This window comes from Amaranthus tricolor, chromosome 1 (assembly GCF_026212465.1).
Source record: "Amaranthus tricolor cultivar Red isolate AtriRed21 chromosome 1, ASM2621246v1, whole genome shotgun sequence".
Lineage (NCBI taxonomy): Eukaryota > Viridiplantae > Streptophyta > Magnoliopsida > Caryophyllales > Amaranthaceae > Amaranthus > Amaranthus tricolor.
The window spans coordinates 44,113,402-44,131,480 of NC_080047.1; the positions used below are offsets into that span (position 1 = coordinate 44,113,402).

General features: G+C 37.8%; 2 protein-coding genes across 2 annotated transcripts; one reads left to right on the forward strand and one right to left on the reverse strand.

Moving 5' to 3' along the window:
* Positions 1-4,569: 4,569 nt before the first annotated feature.
* LOC130824185 (protein sym-1-like) lies at positions 4,570-10,712 on the reverse strand. Its single transcript, XM_057689086.1, has 8 exons — positions 10,176-10,712; positions 7,736-7,823; positions 7,264-7,358; positions 6,569-6,641; positions 6,342-6,434; positions 6,143-6,229; positions 5,948-6,028; positions 4,570-5,083 (listed from the first exon to the last, which is right to left on the reverse strand). The coding sequence occupies exons 1-7, from the start codon at positions 10,544-10,546 to the stop codon at positions 5,948-5,950; spliced, it is 888 nt and encodes a 295-aa protein (XP_057545069.1). The 5' UTR covers positions 10,547-10,712; the 3' UTR covers positions 4,570-5,083.
* A 4,734-nt stretch (positions 10,713-15,446) lies between these two features.
* On the forward strand, positions 15,447-17,415 carry LOC130811240 (uncharacterized). Its single transcript, XM_057677468.1, has 4 exons — positions 15,447-15,532; positions 15,655-15,923; positions 16,374-17,007; positions 17,403-17,415. Exons 1-4 carry the CDS (start codon positions 15,447-15,449, stop codon positions 17,413-17,415), a joined length of 1,002 nt encoding a protein of 333 aa, XP_057533451.1.
* Positions 17,416-18,079: the final 664 nt, after the last annotated feature.

Here is an 18,079-nt window from a genome sequence, read left to right on the forward strand (position 1 = left end):
TCTCTTATTTATTTCAATTATTTATTATTATTATTATTATTATTATTATTTAATATATGTTGTATTAAATTATTTTATTTTATAATATATATATATATATATATATATATATATATATATATATATATATATATATATATATATATATATATATATATATATATATTTATATATATATACACCTAATTATTGTTTATTTAAAATTTTTTTTATTAATGTTTATTTATTTAACGTTTTATTAACTTAATTTATGTTTTATTTTATATTTTAAAGTAACGTAATATTTATATTGATTATTGTAATTTTACGTACTATTTATTAATGTTTGAAAATTATTTACATTTGTAGGACTTTGAAAACTTAGGGGACAATGTAAATTACTCTGATAGATTTTTTACGGATAGGCAATTTTGATTCTGTAGATGAATTATATGGTTAGGCCGATGAGATAGCAATAGGAATTGGTTTTCAATTTACACGTGCTTCATATAAACAAAACGAAGGACATTTTAGAGTTGGTTTGTACTTAAAATGTCACCGCTATATAATATTAGGAGTGATTTGCATAACCTAGATAATGCTGCCCGACTTGGTTCTAAAAGTAGAATATGTGGGTGTAAATTTATGATTGTAGGATGTAGTCGTAAACTAGGAGAATGACCTTGGACGATGAGGATGTAACCTGGTGAAAAAAAAAGGCATAACCACCCGTTCTTAGTGTACATAGATGGCTATGTAAGGGCAAATAGGTTGACTGTAGATATTCGGCATAACCATATGTAATATAAAAATGTTAGTAACATCTTACATTGTAATAAACTAATTTGAACAATAGAAAGGAAAGACAGGTACCTGATAAGTTGAAACTAAAGTTAATTCTAAATGACGATTGCGTTGATTGAGCACTAGATCTACCACTAGATCTCCCGCGTGATGAAGATCTAGAACTGTGACCCCTGGAGGACGATCTGTTGTATTCAAACACGCTTTTGTTTCTCCTGAGGGTTTTGCTTGTCGTTGGTCTTCCCTTTCTCGGTGGACTTACATGTAGCTCAGGTATATCGGTACCATCAGGATGTAATTCATCTTCAAGTACCTGAGACATGCGTCGCACAACTGCGGCATCAGCTTTTAACATTTCATCAACTAACGATTCAAAGTACTCTTTATTATCAGTTATGCTCAAGTAGCAATTGTTCCAAAGTAAAAATGGATACATGACGATATTACAGTCTCAAAAAATTATATCGCAAAGACCTTGGAATAGAATTCTTAGATTCCTATAGCGCTTGTTGGATCCTCGATTGTTGATTTGTTATTTGTGCGTGTGCCCTTTTAAACAGGGTATCATATGAGCTATTACCGCCGCCAAGATAGTAGTTGAAAGACGAGTGTTCGCTTTCAACTCTATTTTTAGTCTGGTTACCCACGTGTAAACAGTCATTCGTCCATTCCATGCAGGGACAAATTTCTCTTTGTGTGGAATCCATGTTCCAGCCAAATATCGAACGACCCTTTGATTCCTAGTTGACCAAGTAGCCACAATGGATTCTCATCTTTTTTTCAAATTCAGCGAGCGTAGAACTGTTAACCAAGGGATTCCATCTCGTTTGCCTGAACATCTGCCCTTGTTGATTTCTTTCCCGCCAACAATTTGTCCGCCATGTTCTCTACGTCATTGGCAATATGCCATACGCATAATAAATGTCACACATCTACATTAAATAGAAGAATATAAATAACATATATTTAAAAAATAGAACGACAATAATTAATGAATATAAACTTTTTACCGGGGAAAACATCACGAATAGCTGCAGATAAACTCTCGTCTTGATCAGTTACGATTACGCTGGGAGTTTGAACTCTGCTAAAAATATCTCTCAATCTCTCAACACCTACAAATATGACACAGCCGTCTCATCTCGCATCAAACAAAACGCAACCAAGAAGTTGCGATTGGTTGGCGCCATTCCAATTATTTCACAAAGCTGCCACTTTTGTTTGTTTGTTTGTTTTATACGTTGTATCTATCAATACCACATAAGGCCACGTACGTTTCATCTAGATGAAAGTAGAATTTGCAATTAATAATCGACTCAATTGTCCTTCACTATCAAAGTCTATCCAAACCACGTAATTATGCTCTGTAGCCATATAAAGACAATGTTGAAGTGGAGTCCTACCCTCCATCTCTTCTCTCCTAATTGATTGTCTTACATCGTAAATTTAATTCATACTAGCAGAAAACCAGGAAAATTTTTTCTAATTGAGGTCATGAAAAACGCAGGTTGCATTTTACGCGACTGAGCCACTGTCCAGTCGCGCGTATTGTGCGACTCCGCTGCGGTTGGGTGGCGTGCGACTGCTTCCTTCGCATATTTATTTTTTTTGAATTTTGGAATGAGATTCAATTAGAAATTACCTCGAGTTATTGTTCGCGTTTTGAAATCCTTAGCTTTAGCTCCACAAATTTTTAGTTTTGATTTAGCGATTTTAGAATGATAAAAGTGTTATTGAGTGAGATTAATATGTTTTATACAAATTTTAAGTTCAAGGGTATTTTCGTTATTACATTAAAATAGGGGTGATAATAAAATGAAAAAATTGACAAAGTTTAAGGATTAAGTAAACTTATGTAACTGTAAACAAAAATCAAAAAATGAAAGGGAGTTACTAAATTTCGCCACCCCTTTTCATTTTATCGTCACCCCCTTCCCACGAAATTATGTATTTGCCCCTGAAGTTTAAAAAATTACAAAATTGCCACTCCTTACAAATTTCTTATTTATAATAATAATAATAATAATAATAATAATAATAATAATAATAATAAACTTTTTATATTCTTAAAAAAGAATATAAATAAAATTAATAATAATAACAGTAATAATAATAATAATAATAATAATAATAATAATAATAATAATAATAATAAAATTAAAATTAATAATTAAAAAAAAATTGAGTCGCCCAAAATTGGGCGATTGAACCATGGTTCAGTCGCCCAGAACCGGGCGACTGGACCCCGGTTCAGTCGCCTAATTTTGGGCGACTCAATTTTTTTTTTTTTTTGCTTTTTGGAAAATAATAATACTAATACTAATACTAATAATAATAATTTATAGATTAATGTGACCTATTAGCTCAGTTGGTTAGAGCGTTGTACTAATAACATAATCTATAAGTTATTATTATTAGTATTAGTATTATTATTATTATTTTCCAAAAAGCAAAAAAAAAAAAAAAAAAAAAATTGAGTCGCCCAAAATTGGGCAACTGAACCGGGGTCCAGTCGCCCGGTTCTGGGCGACTGAACCATGGTTCAATCGCTCGGTTCTGGGCGACTGGACCCCGGTTCAATCTCCCAATTTTGGGCGACTCAATTTTTTTTTTCTTTTTGGAAAATAATAATAATAATAATAATATTATTATTATTATTAATTTTATTTATATTCTTTTTGAAGAATATAAAAAAGTTAATTATTGTTATTATTGTTATTGATATAATAATAATAATAATAATAATAATAATAATAATAATAATAATTATTATTATTATTATTATTATTATTATTATTATTATTATTATTATTATAAATAAGAAATTTAAAATGAGTGGCAAAATTGTAATTTTTTAAAAATCAAGGGCAAATTCATAATTTTATTTGGAGGGGGTGGCGATAAAATGAAAAGGGTGGCGAAATTTAAGGATCGGGAAATGAAAAGCTATAAATGTGGAAAATGGACCCACTTCTTAAAAGTAATGGGTCCATTAGCTGTGTAAGGTCTTAACACGTGTACGGGCCCACTATACAAAGATAACGAGTCTCACGTCCAATCAAAGCCAACCGAGAGCTTTACATTTTGACGACTTTAACGTGGTTTACATTATAAATTGTGCAGAAAACTAGCCCACCTATAATTTTAATTATACATAAAATTTTTACATGAGACCGTTTTACAATTAGACGTATACTACAAATTTTTTGTTTTGAGTTCGTTCTTTTGAAAAGCAATCTCTCATAAAAGCAACTCTTTTGATATGAAATATGTACACAAATTCTCATTTTAAACGCTCTATTTGATAGACGCCTCCATGAAAGTCCGACCCATTATTAAAATATTTTTAAAAAAGAAATTGGCAATATACAGTTCCTTTCATAACTTGTACATATGCTTGAATTTGATAAATTGACATTTCAAAATCAATAAAAAAAAAATAACACAAATGCAATTACGTGTATGGTAATTTTTTTTATGTCAAGTTAGAATTTATGGTATGTTTTTAGAGTATGTTAAATAAGTGTTTAGGGTATGTCAAGTAGGTGCTTAAAATATATCAATTAGCTGTTTATTGTATGTCAAGAAGAGATTTATAATATATTTCAAGTAGATGTTTAGGGCATATCAATTAAGAGTTTGTCGTATGTCAAATAGACTTTTAGAATATACTAAGTAGGGGTTTAGGTTATGTCAAAAGGTGTTTAGGGTATGTCAAATAGATATTTAGATGATGTCACGTAGCACGGTGGTATCACAAAATTATTCTAAGACTAATTCTAAATATAAAACAAGAAACATATAATATTATTTTCTAACAAATACAAACTTAAATTGTCAAAATTTATTAGCCTAAATATCTTGACAAAATATATTGATAAAACAAACACACCATACAACATATTTGTCGGTAAATAGCTTTCACCTAGAATGGGATTTGAAGGGGTCGAGCGTGCACAAACTTATCATTACTAGTGATACCATTAACAAAGAGGTTGTTTCCGATTGACCCATGATAGCAGAAGACACGGACATACAAGAATGAGGAAAGTAACTTATGCTAGATGTTTAGCTAAACAAAACTTGTTGGGTTGGTCCCATGATCTAGAATTTAGCGGCTACAAATCTACATTTGTCTTTATAGCTCTCTACACCAAAAACGTCCAGGCCATATGTTCGCTTGCTGCCTGCAGGGCCCAGGCTTGATATCGGCCAGCATCGAAAATTGTTATGGAGGGATCAGTGTAGTATTAACCACTCGAACAGAATTTGACACGGGTGGGTGAGTGAACAGATCGACCTACACTTGGGAAAAATCTACATAAGAACTTAAGTCACGCTACAAGGCGTACATACTAAACTACTAATCAATAACCAACACAAAATGACTCTAACAACTTGTTTGATTATCGATATTAAAAATTGAGAATGAATGAAAATTTAATGTAATTTAGACAGATTAATGATCAACTTTGTCCAATGGTAATCATTTTTTTTTCTTCACAAAATCCATTCTCATCTATTTTACCCCTTAAATATTTGCACTCAACCCAAGCGTGCCTGGAATATTTTCTATTAACCTCCTTAAATTTGACTCACCTCTATGCTATGCTTACTTACTGAAATGCCTCCTAAACTCATCTTTTTCATACAATTTGAGATGGAACAATTCATTTATTTTTACTTCAACTTGTAATTTATCAACTTATTTTTATTAATGATGATAATGATATTACATTAGTTTTAACATAAATAATTTGAATGGTAGACGGGTTTGGAGTAACGGGGAGAGAAGGGAATGGAGTGAGGCTAATTTCCTGTTTGAATCAAGGAAGGTGGGGGCGAAATGGTGAATAAGTGATCATCAGGGAGAGGAGGAATATGGAGGGATATCTTGCGGTTCATTATATGAAAAACCTCTCCGCAATTGAAATGAAAATGGGTATTCTCCGAATCCTATTTGCTGTCACTCACACGATGTCATCGATTCCTCAATTCTCACTCCTTCCTCTCTCGCTTGATAACTACCATCCTCATCTCATTTGCGGTTGGTTGATCGCAACTTAGTCATTTTCTCTTTTTCCACATTGATTCAATATGATAGAACACCGTAGTACAAGCAACGCCATACTAATAAAAAAATGGAGAAGGTTCAGAAACATACTTATTTTGCAACAACCTCTGTATGAGCTTTGAATGATAGGATCACATTCCATATTACAGCAACAAAATTAGAGGCAAGAACCTAAAAATCATACCATTAAGATATTACCAACTCCTTACACTTACGCAATGGAAATATAGAAAAAATATGCATAAATAAATTGAAGAGAAGATCATAAATTTTATAATCACATACCTGGAATTGCTGGGGGACAAAACGGAAGTTAAGAAACTGAAATGGTATCCACAGTTTCCAGTTAGCAACCACGGATGCAAACCATTCCTGAAATATATGTAAACTCCGGTCAATATGACATTAACAAAAGGGGCAAAGTACCAATAATTTCGACCCCAAACAACAAGCCAAAGGTTGAAACATGAAAGCATACGCAAACCTGTTTAAGCTTTGGGACGATTTGCGAAGGCCTTCCTTCCAATGTCATCAATGCAGAAAGAAAAGTCCCGATAAAAATAGGTGCAAAGAAGAACTGCAATATGTATAAATTTATCGTAGAGATACATTTGCACATTAAGAAAAGACTCACTATAAAAAGCGAAGCACTGTAGCCCAAATTAAACAGAACTAAGATTAATTATAGTTAAGAGGAAATTAACAGTTAACCTGATCAAGTAGAAGACGCACAAAAGCACCAGAAGCTCCGGGCATAGTAACTAATTTACTGAGATACAAGTACCTATTTACATGAAGATACACTTATCAAAAAGAGACGTACATCTTAGAGTCGAAAGTTCAGGAAAATAGATATGCACTACTCCCTCAGTTCCTTAAAGAAGTTTCCATTTGCCATTTTTGGTGTTTCATTTGTTGTTTTCATAAAAAAATTTTCTATTTATATCACAAACTTTAGACAAAAGTAACCTTATTCATCCTCAATTTAATACTTTTATAATGCTTATGGTCCCACATAGTTCCCACTAACTTTATTTTAATATTTTTATATTCCTTATGATCCCTACATGTTTCCCACTGACTTTATTAAAATATTTTTTTATTAGTTGTGATCCCCATATTTTGTCTACTAACTTTTCTTTTAATATTTTTTAAATGTTTATGGTCTTCACTTTTCTTCCATCAACTTAATTTTTCAATTAAATAATATATCCACTGTTTTAAAAGATTTTATTTTTCTTAATTTCCGTGAATATTCCTTGTGGGAATTTCATTAGGGAACAGAGGGAGTATAACAAAAAGCATAAGTATTAGATGCTTTCTGTAGTAGATCTTTAAAACTTGAGAGTGAATATACAAAAAGAGTAGGATATAATGTCTACAATAGGTGTGGATTGAAGCAATACCAGTAATGCAGTGTTGGACCCACCAATGCCAGCCCCAAAAAAGTGAACGTGCAGGTCCTTTTGTAATCCAGAGATGGAACTTTGTCTATAACAAGCTACATGAGCAAGATGACTTTGTCGGTTAAGCACACAAATTACACCAAAATTTATAGACTGAGGAGATCTACTTATAAATAACATACACTAGATCGTAAATATTTGGTAGGTTTAACAGTTTACCCACAAGCTAAAGTGTAATGGAACCACAAGAAGCTATACACCAAATTCCCTTTTGTCGGTTTACCATAAGAACAGACTACCAAACAGTTTGAGATCAAGAGAAAAAACAAACAACAAAATTTACAACAATTGGTTTTCAAAAAGAAGACAAATGGGAAGCCGTTGTGAAATACACAGTCATTTGAACCAGGCAGTAAGAAGTAGGTGTTCAACATTTCTGCGAGAGTGAGAGTAGATGAGTGAGAAGTTTTACCTGACAGATTACATCTCCAATCAAGTTTAACAACGCAGAAGTCACCGATTTAGTCAATACGGGAGACTTCACTAGAAGATCCATGTACCTGTGACCCCATAATCCATGGGTGAGAAAATTGATATGTGATTGAACTTTGAAACATAAAATGCGTTAAATGTTCCTGTCAATATTTCGCCGGTTCAACAATGTTCACACTTTAGCATGCTCATCAGTTCATGAATGTTTCTCTTTCAAAGAAACAACATTAATAGATAGTAGACTTACTACCAAATTGTACCAATAGACAACATCAGTATTAACATCAACCATACGCGACTCACTACTAGCCTAGGTAACCCCCTTCCCAACGACAAGGTAAGAAACGACCAGATACACAGCATCATATCAAGGGACATTTCCATTAATTTTAATGCACCACCTTTGCTACTTCCAATAAGTTGAAAAATAAAATGAGTCATTCTGATACGTCCATCATAATCCGGCACAAAAATTGTGTAACAACTAACAAGCACCATAAATAGCCAACTAGCCAATAATGCAGACAAATTACCGAACAGGGCAAATCATGTTGATTGTTAGAGGGAGAATATTGCTACATTTGTTTTTTGGTAGTATATCGGTTTTAGTTGGTTGTTAGTGGGAGAATAAGACAAAAAACGAATGGATTAGATGAAGATAAAGATTGTGTTTGTTGATTACGTTAATGAGAGAGGTATGTGTGCATTTTCTTTCATAGCAATGTAGCAAACTCGTTAGGACAATCAAAAATGAAAAGTTTAGCAAATTGAGAGGGAAAAGGATTATTGGCATACAATAAAATCAACCAAAGTATCACAGACCAAATTGACAAAGTCAATATTCAAAACTAATACTAAGATTTATAGGTAGTACTTGTAGCAATAATGCAGCAAACACCTAAAGGATCAAATATGCAAATCAAACCAACAAAGAGCTATTAGCTCATTTGACTGGTAAATTGTAAGATGATCAAGTCTCGGTATAAGCAACGACACTAATCTTCTTCAGCATGACACATATTAAACCATCAAGGTGCAATCCTCTACTTGATTTCTTTAATGTTAAAGTTGATAATAAAGCAATTTACATGAAGCAGGTTGATAATAATAGTCCATTCTCGATTGCGCAAAAGAATTTGAGTTCTTTAGTTACATATTATGACGGACTACACCCAAATGGCTCATTAATCGTGTACATGTTTTATTTATTTGAAGTTGCACATGATATTATTGCCAAAGGTCAATACAAATAAAGTTGCATAACCACGATTGGGGGTAATGGGAACAATGTAAAAATCCACATTTGGAACAGTCTAAAAGGTTGTATAGATTCCAGATCCCACCCAATCGAATAGGCAGGATCAACTTTAACACTATGTTTGAATAACAACTTTGAAGAGAAAAGAAAAGAAAGAAAGGAAAGGGAGGGAAGGGAAAGGAAGGGAATAGAAATGGAAGTGAAGAAACTTGTTTGTTTAGGAGGGAAGGAAAGGGAAAGGTACAGAGATATTAGTTTTCCCTTCAAATCTTTCCAACTTTAGAAAGATGGACACCTTAACAAAAAAAACAGACATCCAATGCCTCTAAATCCCATCTCTCCCATTTTTTATCCTAAAACAAGGGATCCATCATCCATCAAAATCTCTCCCTTTTCTTTTCCTCTATTTCCTTCCATCCAAACACACTTTAACAATATGTTTGGATAACAATTTTGGAAAGAAAAGAAAGGGAGGGAAGGGAAAGGAAGAGAAGAGAAATGGAAGCGAAATAGCTTTTGTTTGTATAGAGGGAATGGAAGGGAAATGAAGAGAGATGGGAGTTTTCCCTTCAAATCTTTTCAATTTTAAAGAGATTGAAACCTTAACAAAAAGTATCCATCAATTCCTTTCAATTTCCTCCCCTCCAAATCCCTTCCCTCCCATTTTGCTATCATCCAAACAAGAGATTCTTCCTTCCTCCAAATCCCTTCTCTTCCTTTCCTTCAATTTCCTTACATCCAAACACACACTAAAGGTATTGGAACAGTGTAAGGCTGTTGCTGTAAAAGCATACTTCTAAAGCAGACAAAATTCCACTGTACAAGTCCCCTAACAACTAACAAGTGACCTTTTCATGTACAATCATGCTATTTTCTTCCTGCATATTGAAGCATGCTTGCAAGTTGCAGCTTACAAAAAACACTTTAAAATCAATCTCAACTACACTTCATAACCATATTAACACATTCAAATTCAACCTCCACTAAAAGACAAAAAAAAAATCCACTATTTTACACGGAAGAAGTAAATCATGAAATTTTTTCAAAAATATCCAATAAAGATTGATCCTGTACTAAAATGAGCAGAAAATCTGAAACTTTATAAAAAATGAGCAAAAAAGGTTGACATTAACCAAAAAAAAAAAAATAAATAAAATTTTACCAGGAAAACAAGCTCCACTTAGACCGATTCCCATCATTACCACCAACACCATCGTCACCAGACCCACCAAACCCTTTTCCGCCATTAAAACCTGAAGAACCGCCAGACCCATCATCAGAAACTACTGAAATCCGAAAATAATCTTTACCCATTTGTTTTCTACTCAATCCAGAAAAACCCAACAGCCTATTACTGAGTACTGAGCAGCAACAAGAGGCTTGGGATGTAAAGTTTGAAACTTGCAATGGTTTTAATGGAAGGAAAGCGGAACTGTGAGGAGAAGATGAAGGAGGCTTAAGAGCAGAAGGGACTGAAGAGTGGATGAGGAAGAAAGGGGTTTTCTGAAGAAAGGTTGTTGAAGTGAGAAGCATTACTGATGTTTGGTTAGATCTTAGATGTAATGAAAATTTGGGGTTATGAAATTTTGGAAGATTGAACTTTGAGTGTGGAGTAGAAAATTAGAAATACTACAACACTGCAAGGGTCTTTGCTGGGGTATTGGAAGGGTATTAGGATCTCTCCATCACTTTTATGATTTTCACAGTTATTTTAGAAAAAAAAAAGTTAAAATTTCTCCTATTAAAACTCCATCAACTAATTATACCTATTAGATTAAATATTGGACCCTTCATTACATTTGCAGCCCGTTTAGTAGGTGGTAATAAACGATAGTAATGAGAATGAAAAACTAGTGTAATTTTGGTTGAAAAATGTTTTGGATAACTTGATGGTTATGTTTGTCCAACTTCAAACATCCCATTTTCTTCATAAAATTCATTCCAATGCATTATCATTGAGAGATGTAGTATTAGATGGTAATGGAAATTTGTAAAAAAAAAAACTTTTTTGTAATTAAACTTTCATTACCATGGGAATGATATGGAACTTTTGATGATATTTTACACTATAAATCATTCCTATTACCACCATTTAATATCACCTATCAAACAGGTTAAGTAATAGAGAGGATCCTAACTCATTAGAAGGGGGCAAGCAGCAAGCCAAGTTCTTTTTGGTTGTTGATTGCACCATTTGTATGTTCTATTATGGGTCGATCTGATCAGAGATGGTATCTCATAGAAACCGTTTCTCACAAAAATTTGTATTGCATGTTAGGCGAGGAAAGAGAGAGATGTGAGAATTGACTAATATGAAGAAGATGATAGTTGTTTCAATTGAAACAAGATTCGATTTTCACACGATACTCAAGTTTTAAATTAGAGGAATAAAATGTAGAATTCTTTGTAATTACATGAATTCGGTCTAAACATTAAGATATGGAAATACTAAGTTAGTTTTATAAAGCTAGTTGTTAATTTTATTTTTTTTTTAAAACATTAAGTTAATACCAAGTTAGTTTTATAAAGCTAGTTGTTAATTTTTTTTATTTTTTTAAAACATTAAGTTACTTTTATTAGTCTTTTGCCTTTATAAAAATACCTTTAAATCAAACAACCAGATGGACAAAACACTAACACGCGGAAAATACTGGTATTTATAGTTAATTAGTAGTGTTTTGACTCATCTTAAATCACTCAAAACATTTGATGCCCAGTGACCCCCAAAGTAGATTAGTGACGTCCAAATTAGAACAAATGGTCGGTAAGTTATAATTTGAAACATTTTCATATGGTACAAAACATTTAGTCCTCAAAACGAATAAGATTGAACATTTTAATACACTTAGTGTCATGGTATTGTTTACTCAATTATTTTATTTATTTATTAATTAGCATCATATTACTAAAATACCCTTTGACCTTTCCGGGTTGACTTTGACTTTTGGTCAATGGGCTTTCTGCTGGACTTCCCATCCTCCTTGGAGGGCTCATGGGATTTTTACCTTCAGAATACTTAACTTCCCTGTCATCTATCTTCTTTGGCCATCCTCCTTTTAAGGAGAATAACTGCCCACCACCTTCCACTCTTCAATCATGCTTGGCTCTCCTTGTTTCAAGGTGAATAATTGTCTATTCTTCCCATGACCAGTCCACCTCCCATTACTCCCACTACTCCCATGATCTTCCACCTCTCCTCTCTGAAGTAACTTCCTCCTTCAACATTATAAATAGGGACAACCATCAGAAAGGAAGAGGGATCTGAAAAATAACTCTCTTAAGCATCCTTGCTCATACTCCACTTCATTAGCATACCAACACTCCAATAATATCACCCACTGCATCTTTTTGTATTCATTCTGTAATCACTTACTCCATATTCTCATATCCACGTTCTAACTTGAGCGTCGGAGGGGTTTTCCGGGAGATCACCCCCCGGACAAGGCTAACGTGTTGTGTTGCAGGAATTCAGGTCGCTTCCTCTCATAAGTCGCTTCTCTTGATCACACTTCTACTTATCTCCAGGTATTTTAAGTGTATCCCACTTCCTCGTTTCATTACCGAAACAGTTTGGCGCCGTCTGTGGGGATTGTACAAGAAGTCATGGCTCCCAAGAAGAACCCGACTCAAACCGCCACCGTGCATAGCACAGATACAGACACTTCAGCGGGTCACGCTAATAATCAAGCCGTGACTCGCCGTGATCTGGACATGCTAGCGCGAAATCTCACGGCCGCGTTCTCTGAACAACTCCGCGCCGTCATAAACAATACCCCTACTCAACAACGAGTACTGGAAGACATGGCGAACCAAATAAAGAACTTAGAGGAACGAATCGAGCCCCGTCAAGAGATACCAAAATCTCATGAATCTCAAGATGGGAACTCGAGGACTTCCCATTCCAGTAGACGCAATAAAAATAGGCGGGAAAGGTCCAGAACTTACCCGCACCATAGCAAGACAGATACACGGGATGGCGAATCCAAAACCGCCACTCCAGATGCCCGAACCTTCCTAGAGAGCAAAAAGCGAAAGACGTCTGAGAGCGTCCAATCCCTGGTAGATAAAAGAAGGGAGGAAAGGAAGAAGGCGCAACTCGCGGGGTCTAGCCGTCCCCTCACTCCCACTTCCATACCGCGGAATGAGGCCGACAAGAGTGTCCTTCCCGAAGAGCCCATATCATTAGTCTCTCCCCTGGCCATGGAGATACTGAATACTCCCAATCCCGGGAAAATAAAAGTACCGAACATGGCTGCTTTCGATGGCACGTCATGCCCGCAGGAGCACCTGACGGCGTATAAGAATCTTATGTTGTTGTACACCACCAACTCATCGTTATGGTGTAAGTTCTTTCCAACTACTCTTATAGGAGTAGCTTTGACGTGGTACACCTCCCTTCCCGGAGGAAGCATCCACAACTTTGCCCAACTAGAGGGCAAGTTCTTGGGCCACTTTATAGCCTCAAGAAGGCAGGAGAAATCAAACTTCCACCTGCTTAGTGTCACTCAATTGGAAGGAGAGTCCATATCCTCATATCTTAAGAAGTTCCATGAGGCAGTGCTGGAAGTGACTGATTTGGAGGAGTCGGTTGCCCTAAACGCCCTAATCAACGGAATGAAGGCCCAACGGCTGAAGTTCCAGTTGGTTAAAAGTCAAGTAAAGACGTACGCAGAGGCCATGAAACAATGCCAAAGTTATGTCACGGCCTCAGAGATATGTCAAGCACATGATCCGAAAAGGCGAAAATTTGAGAAAAAAGATGTCGGGCCCCCCCATCAATCCTCACGAAACAGGGAGGAGCATTCTTCGAGGAGAGAGAAGAATTACATGCCGCGTCGTCCTACACCGCCATCTGATATGGGACCTCCACGAGCCCGACACGTGTATGTTACAGAAGGAGAAACTAGGACGCGGAATCTGGGAGATGGAGGAAACGACCCCATATTCAATCGAAACAGGAGGGACATTTTCTTCGCTGTTCGAGATCAATTGCCAGCTCCACCTCCAGTTACCACCGCCTCTGATAGGCGCAACTATAATCTGTGGTGTGATTACCACAAAGAGCACGGCCATACTCTGGCACAATGCCGCGAACTAAAGCGCATCTTGCATCAGTTGGCTGACGAGGGAAAACTGTCCAGGTTCCTCAACAGGAGGGATTATGCTGGAAGAGAAGGGGAAAGGAGGCCATGGCAACAGAAACGCAGATCCCCCAAGAGGAACGAAGCCAGACGCGAAAGTTCCGACACTCAAGGAACTATCAACATGATTTTTGGGGGATACACTGAGGAATATCCCACTATCCGCGCTGCAAAAAACAGCGTCCACACTTTGATGAAAGGACCTCCCATGGCCGCATCTAAGGGACCGGTCATGAAGTTCGATGCCACGGCCTCCCAACAGCTGCAACAACCCCATACCGACCCTCTGGTGGTCACTCTTAAATTCGGGCAAATGAAAGTCAGACGGGTGCTGGTAGATACGGGAAGCACGACTGATCTTATTACAATAGAGTGCTTGAGAAAGATGAAGTTCGAGGAAAAGCACTTACAACCCCTAGACAAACCACTGATTGGGTTTGGAGGGAGTCAGGTCATTCCGTTGGGCACGATCATTCTCCCCGTACGGGTAGGGGAGAGAAGTGAAAGCCGGACCATGCCCATACGGTTCACTGTGGTAGATCTCAACTTCCCCTACAATGCCATCATGGGGCTCCCACTCATTAATAAGATCAAGGCAGCAATCTTTCCCCATCAACTCTTGCTGCAATTCGAGACAGATAATGGACAAGTTGGCATTCTCAAGGGAGACCAAGTGACGGCTCGCCAATGCCTCGTAAACACCCTGAAGCGCGGGTCTTCCGAGACACCTGCAAAAAGAAAAAGGGAAGACAATGTCCCAGCTGTCATGAGCGTGTACAAGGAAAACCCCAGCACGCATGAAAGGCCTCGCCCCATAGAACGATACGAGGAAGTAGACATGTTCGAGGGGAAACAAATCAAGGTAGGGAAAGATCTTCCTAGCACGGTCAAACAGGACATAGTGGCCACCATTGCTGAGTTCCGCGACGTCTTTGCTTTTTGCACGGAAGAAATGCCTGGCATCCCTACCAATGTCGCGTGTCATAAACTTGACATCAAACCAGGCTATAAACCCATAAAACAAAAGCTACGACATCAAGGAAGAGAGCGAACTGAGGCCGCCAAGGAGGAAGTCGAGAAGTTGTTGAGAGCCGGGTTTATTAAAGAATGCAAATACTCTGAGTGGCTATCCAACGTTGTCCTGGTAAAAAAACCAAATGGCAAGTGGAGGATGTGCGTCGACTTCACGGACCTGAATAAGGCGTGCCCTAAAGACGATTACCCACTTCCAAAGATAGATCATCTGGTGGATTCTACAGCAGGCCATGCATTATTAAGCTTCATGGATGCCAATGCCGGCTATCATCAGATTCCGTTGGCAATTGAAGACCAACCTCACACGGCCTTCATTACCAGCATGGGAGTCTATTGCTACAAGGTTATGCCCTTCGGATTAAAAAACGCGGGGGCAACTTATCAAAGGATGGTCAACAAGGTCTTCCAATCTCAGATTGGACGGAACTTAGAAGTATATGTAGATGACATGATCACAAAAAGCAGACAAGCAAGTCAGCACGCCGCAGACTTACGAGAGACGTTCCTTACCCTTCGAAAGCACCAAATGAAACTCAATCCTGACAAGTGTGTGTTTGGAGTTACCGGAGGAAAGTGCCTCGGCTTCCTGGTAGACGAACGAGGCATTGAAGCAAATCCTGATAAGATCCGGACTATACAGAACATGAGATCTCCCACCTCAGTAAAAGAAGTACAAAAGCTCACGGGGTGCGTGGCTGCTCTTGGAAGATTCCTTTCCAAGTCCGCGGATAAATGTTCACCCTTCTTTAAAACAATAAAACAACAGAAGTTCGAGTGGACAGCAGAAGCAGAAGAGTCCTTCCGCCAACTTAAAGAGCACCTGTCCACCTTGCCAAAACTAGTTTCGCCCATCAAAGGGGAGAAGCTAGTCCTATATGTCTCTGTCTCCGAATATTCGTTATCCGGAGTACTGGTTGCGGAAAGGGAAAAGAAACAGCTTCCTATATATTATGTAAGTCATGCATTCCGTGGCTCGGAGGGAAACTACGGTGAAGTCGAAAAAGTCATATTCGCAATCGTCATGGCAAGCAGGAAATTGAAGCCCTACTTTCAATCCCACTAGATCATCGTCCGGACTGATCAACCTTTGAAAAAGATTCTGGAAGGGAAAAATAAGTCAAGCCGCGTCACAGATTGGGCAAACCAGCTAGCGGATTTCGGCATCGAATATGAGCCTCGAACAGCAATCAAAGCCCAAGCTCTGGCTGACTTCATTGCTGAAAGCACTCTCCCCTATCATCCTGAGCCCAATCAGGAATGGAAGTTGTATGTAGATGGGTCCTCAACACAATCAGCAAGTGGGGCTGGACTCCTCATTGTGTCTTCCGCCGGGGTCCGTATGGAAAGGGCGGTCAGGTTCGAGTTCGCAGCATCCAACAACGAGGCCGAATATGAAGCATTGTTGATGGGACTGAGAATTTGCTACGAAGCGGGAGCCAAAAAATTGTCCGCCTTCTCTGACTCCCAATTGATTGTTGGACAAGTGAACGGGGAATTCGAAGCTAAAGATGATAGCATGAAAATGTACCTACAGCAAGTAAAGGAATTTGTTCAAAAATTCGGCAAATTCACGTTGGAGCATATTCCAAGATCCCAGAATGCCCAGGCTGATTCCTTAGCGAAGCTTGCCAGCTCAGCAGAAACATCCGCGGCTCGAGACATAATCTGGGAAGTGCTTCCTAACCCCAGCATCAACTTCATGGTCGATACCATCGACAGATCAGAAACATGGATGGAGCCATACATCGAATATTTGCGGAATCAGACGCTTCCCCAAGATGAAAGTCAGGCCAAAATGCTCCGGAAGAAAGCCAGATGGTTCGAACTCCACGAAGGAACGCTTTACAAGAAGTCATATACACACCCCCTCCTGAAATGCGTATCCCCTGAAGAAGGAAACTATATCCTCCGCGAAATACACGAAGGTGGATGCGGTATACACCAAGGAGTACGAACTGTCATTGGGAAAGTCCTTAGAAGTGGATATTATTGGCCCTCACTCCGAGAAGACGCGGAGTATTTGATCAAAAGATGTCCTGAATGTCAGTACCACTCAAAGATAGGAAGGAAGCCATCTAATTACTTGACCGCCATGCAAGCCGTCCTGCCTTTCGACAAGTGGGGCATGGACCTCCTTGGCCCCTTCCCTCCGGCAAAAGGGCAACGCAAATTCATCATTGTGGCCATTGATTATTTCACAAAATATGTAGAAGCGGAAGCCCTTAGCTCAATCACGGACAAATAAGTCTGTCAGTTTATATGGAGGAATATCATCACAAGGTACGGCATCCCCCGGGTGATCATAACAGATAATGGAAGGCAGTTCGTCAGCAAAAACACCATCGAGTACTGCGACAAGTTTAACATCCAAATCAGATTCAGTTCAGTGTCCAGGCCGCAAACTAATGGTCAAGTAGAGTCCGCGAACAAAGAGATCCTGAATGGCATTAAGAAGAAGATAGAGGGGGTCAAAGGTAATTGGGATGAAGAACTACCAGGCATCTTATGGGCAAGTCGAACAACCATCAAAGACGGAACGGGGCATACACCTTTCTCTTTAGTATACGGATCAGAAGCCGTGCTCCCAGTTGAAATAGGCGTACCCTCTACAAGGGTCACCTACTACTCACACGACGAAAATGAGGAAGGAAAAAGAGCAAACTTAGATCTGCTGCCAGAGACAAGAGGAAACGCAATGCTGAGATCAATAGCACAAAAACAAAAGATGATCCGTAGCTTCAATCGCCACGTCAAAACCAGACGCATTCAAATTGGTGATTTGGTTCTCCGAAAAATAGAAGCTACGGGAAAGAGTGTGGAGAAAGGAAAGTTAGGAGCCAACTGGGACGGACCTTTCAAAGTCACCCACGTCATCAAACCAGGAACTTTC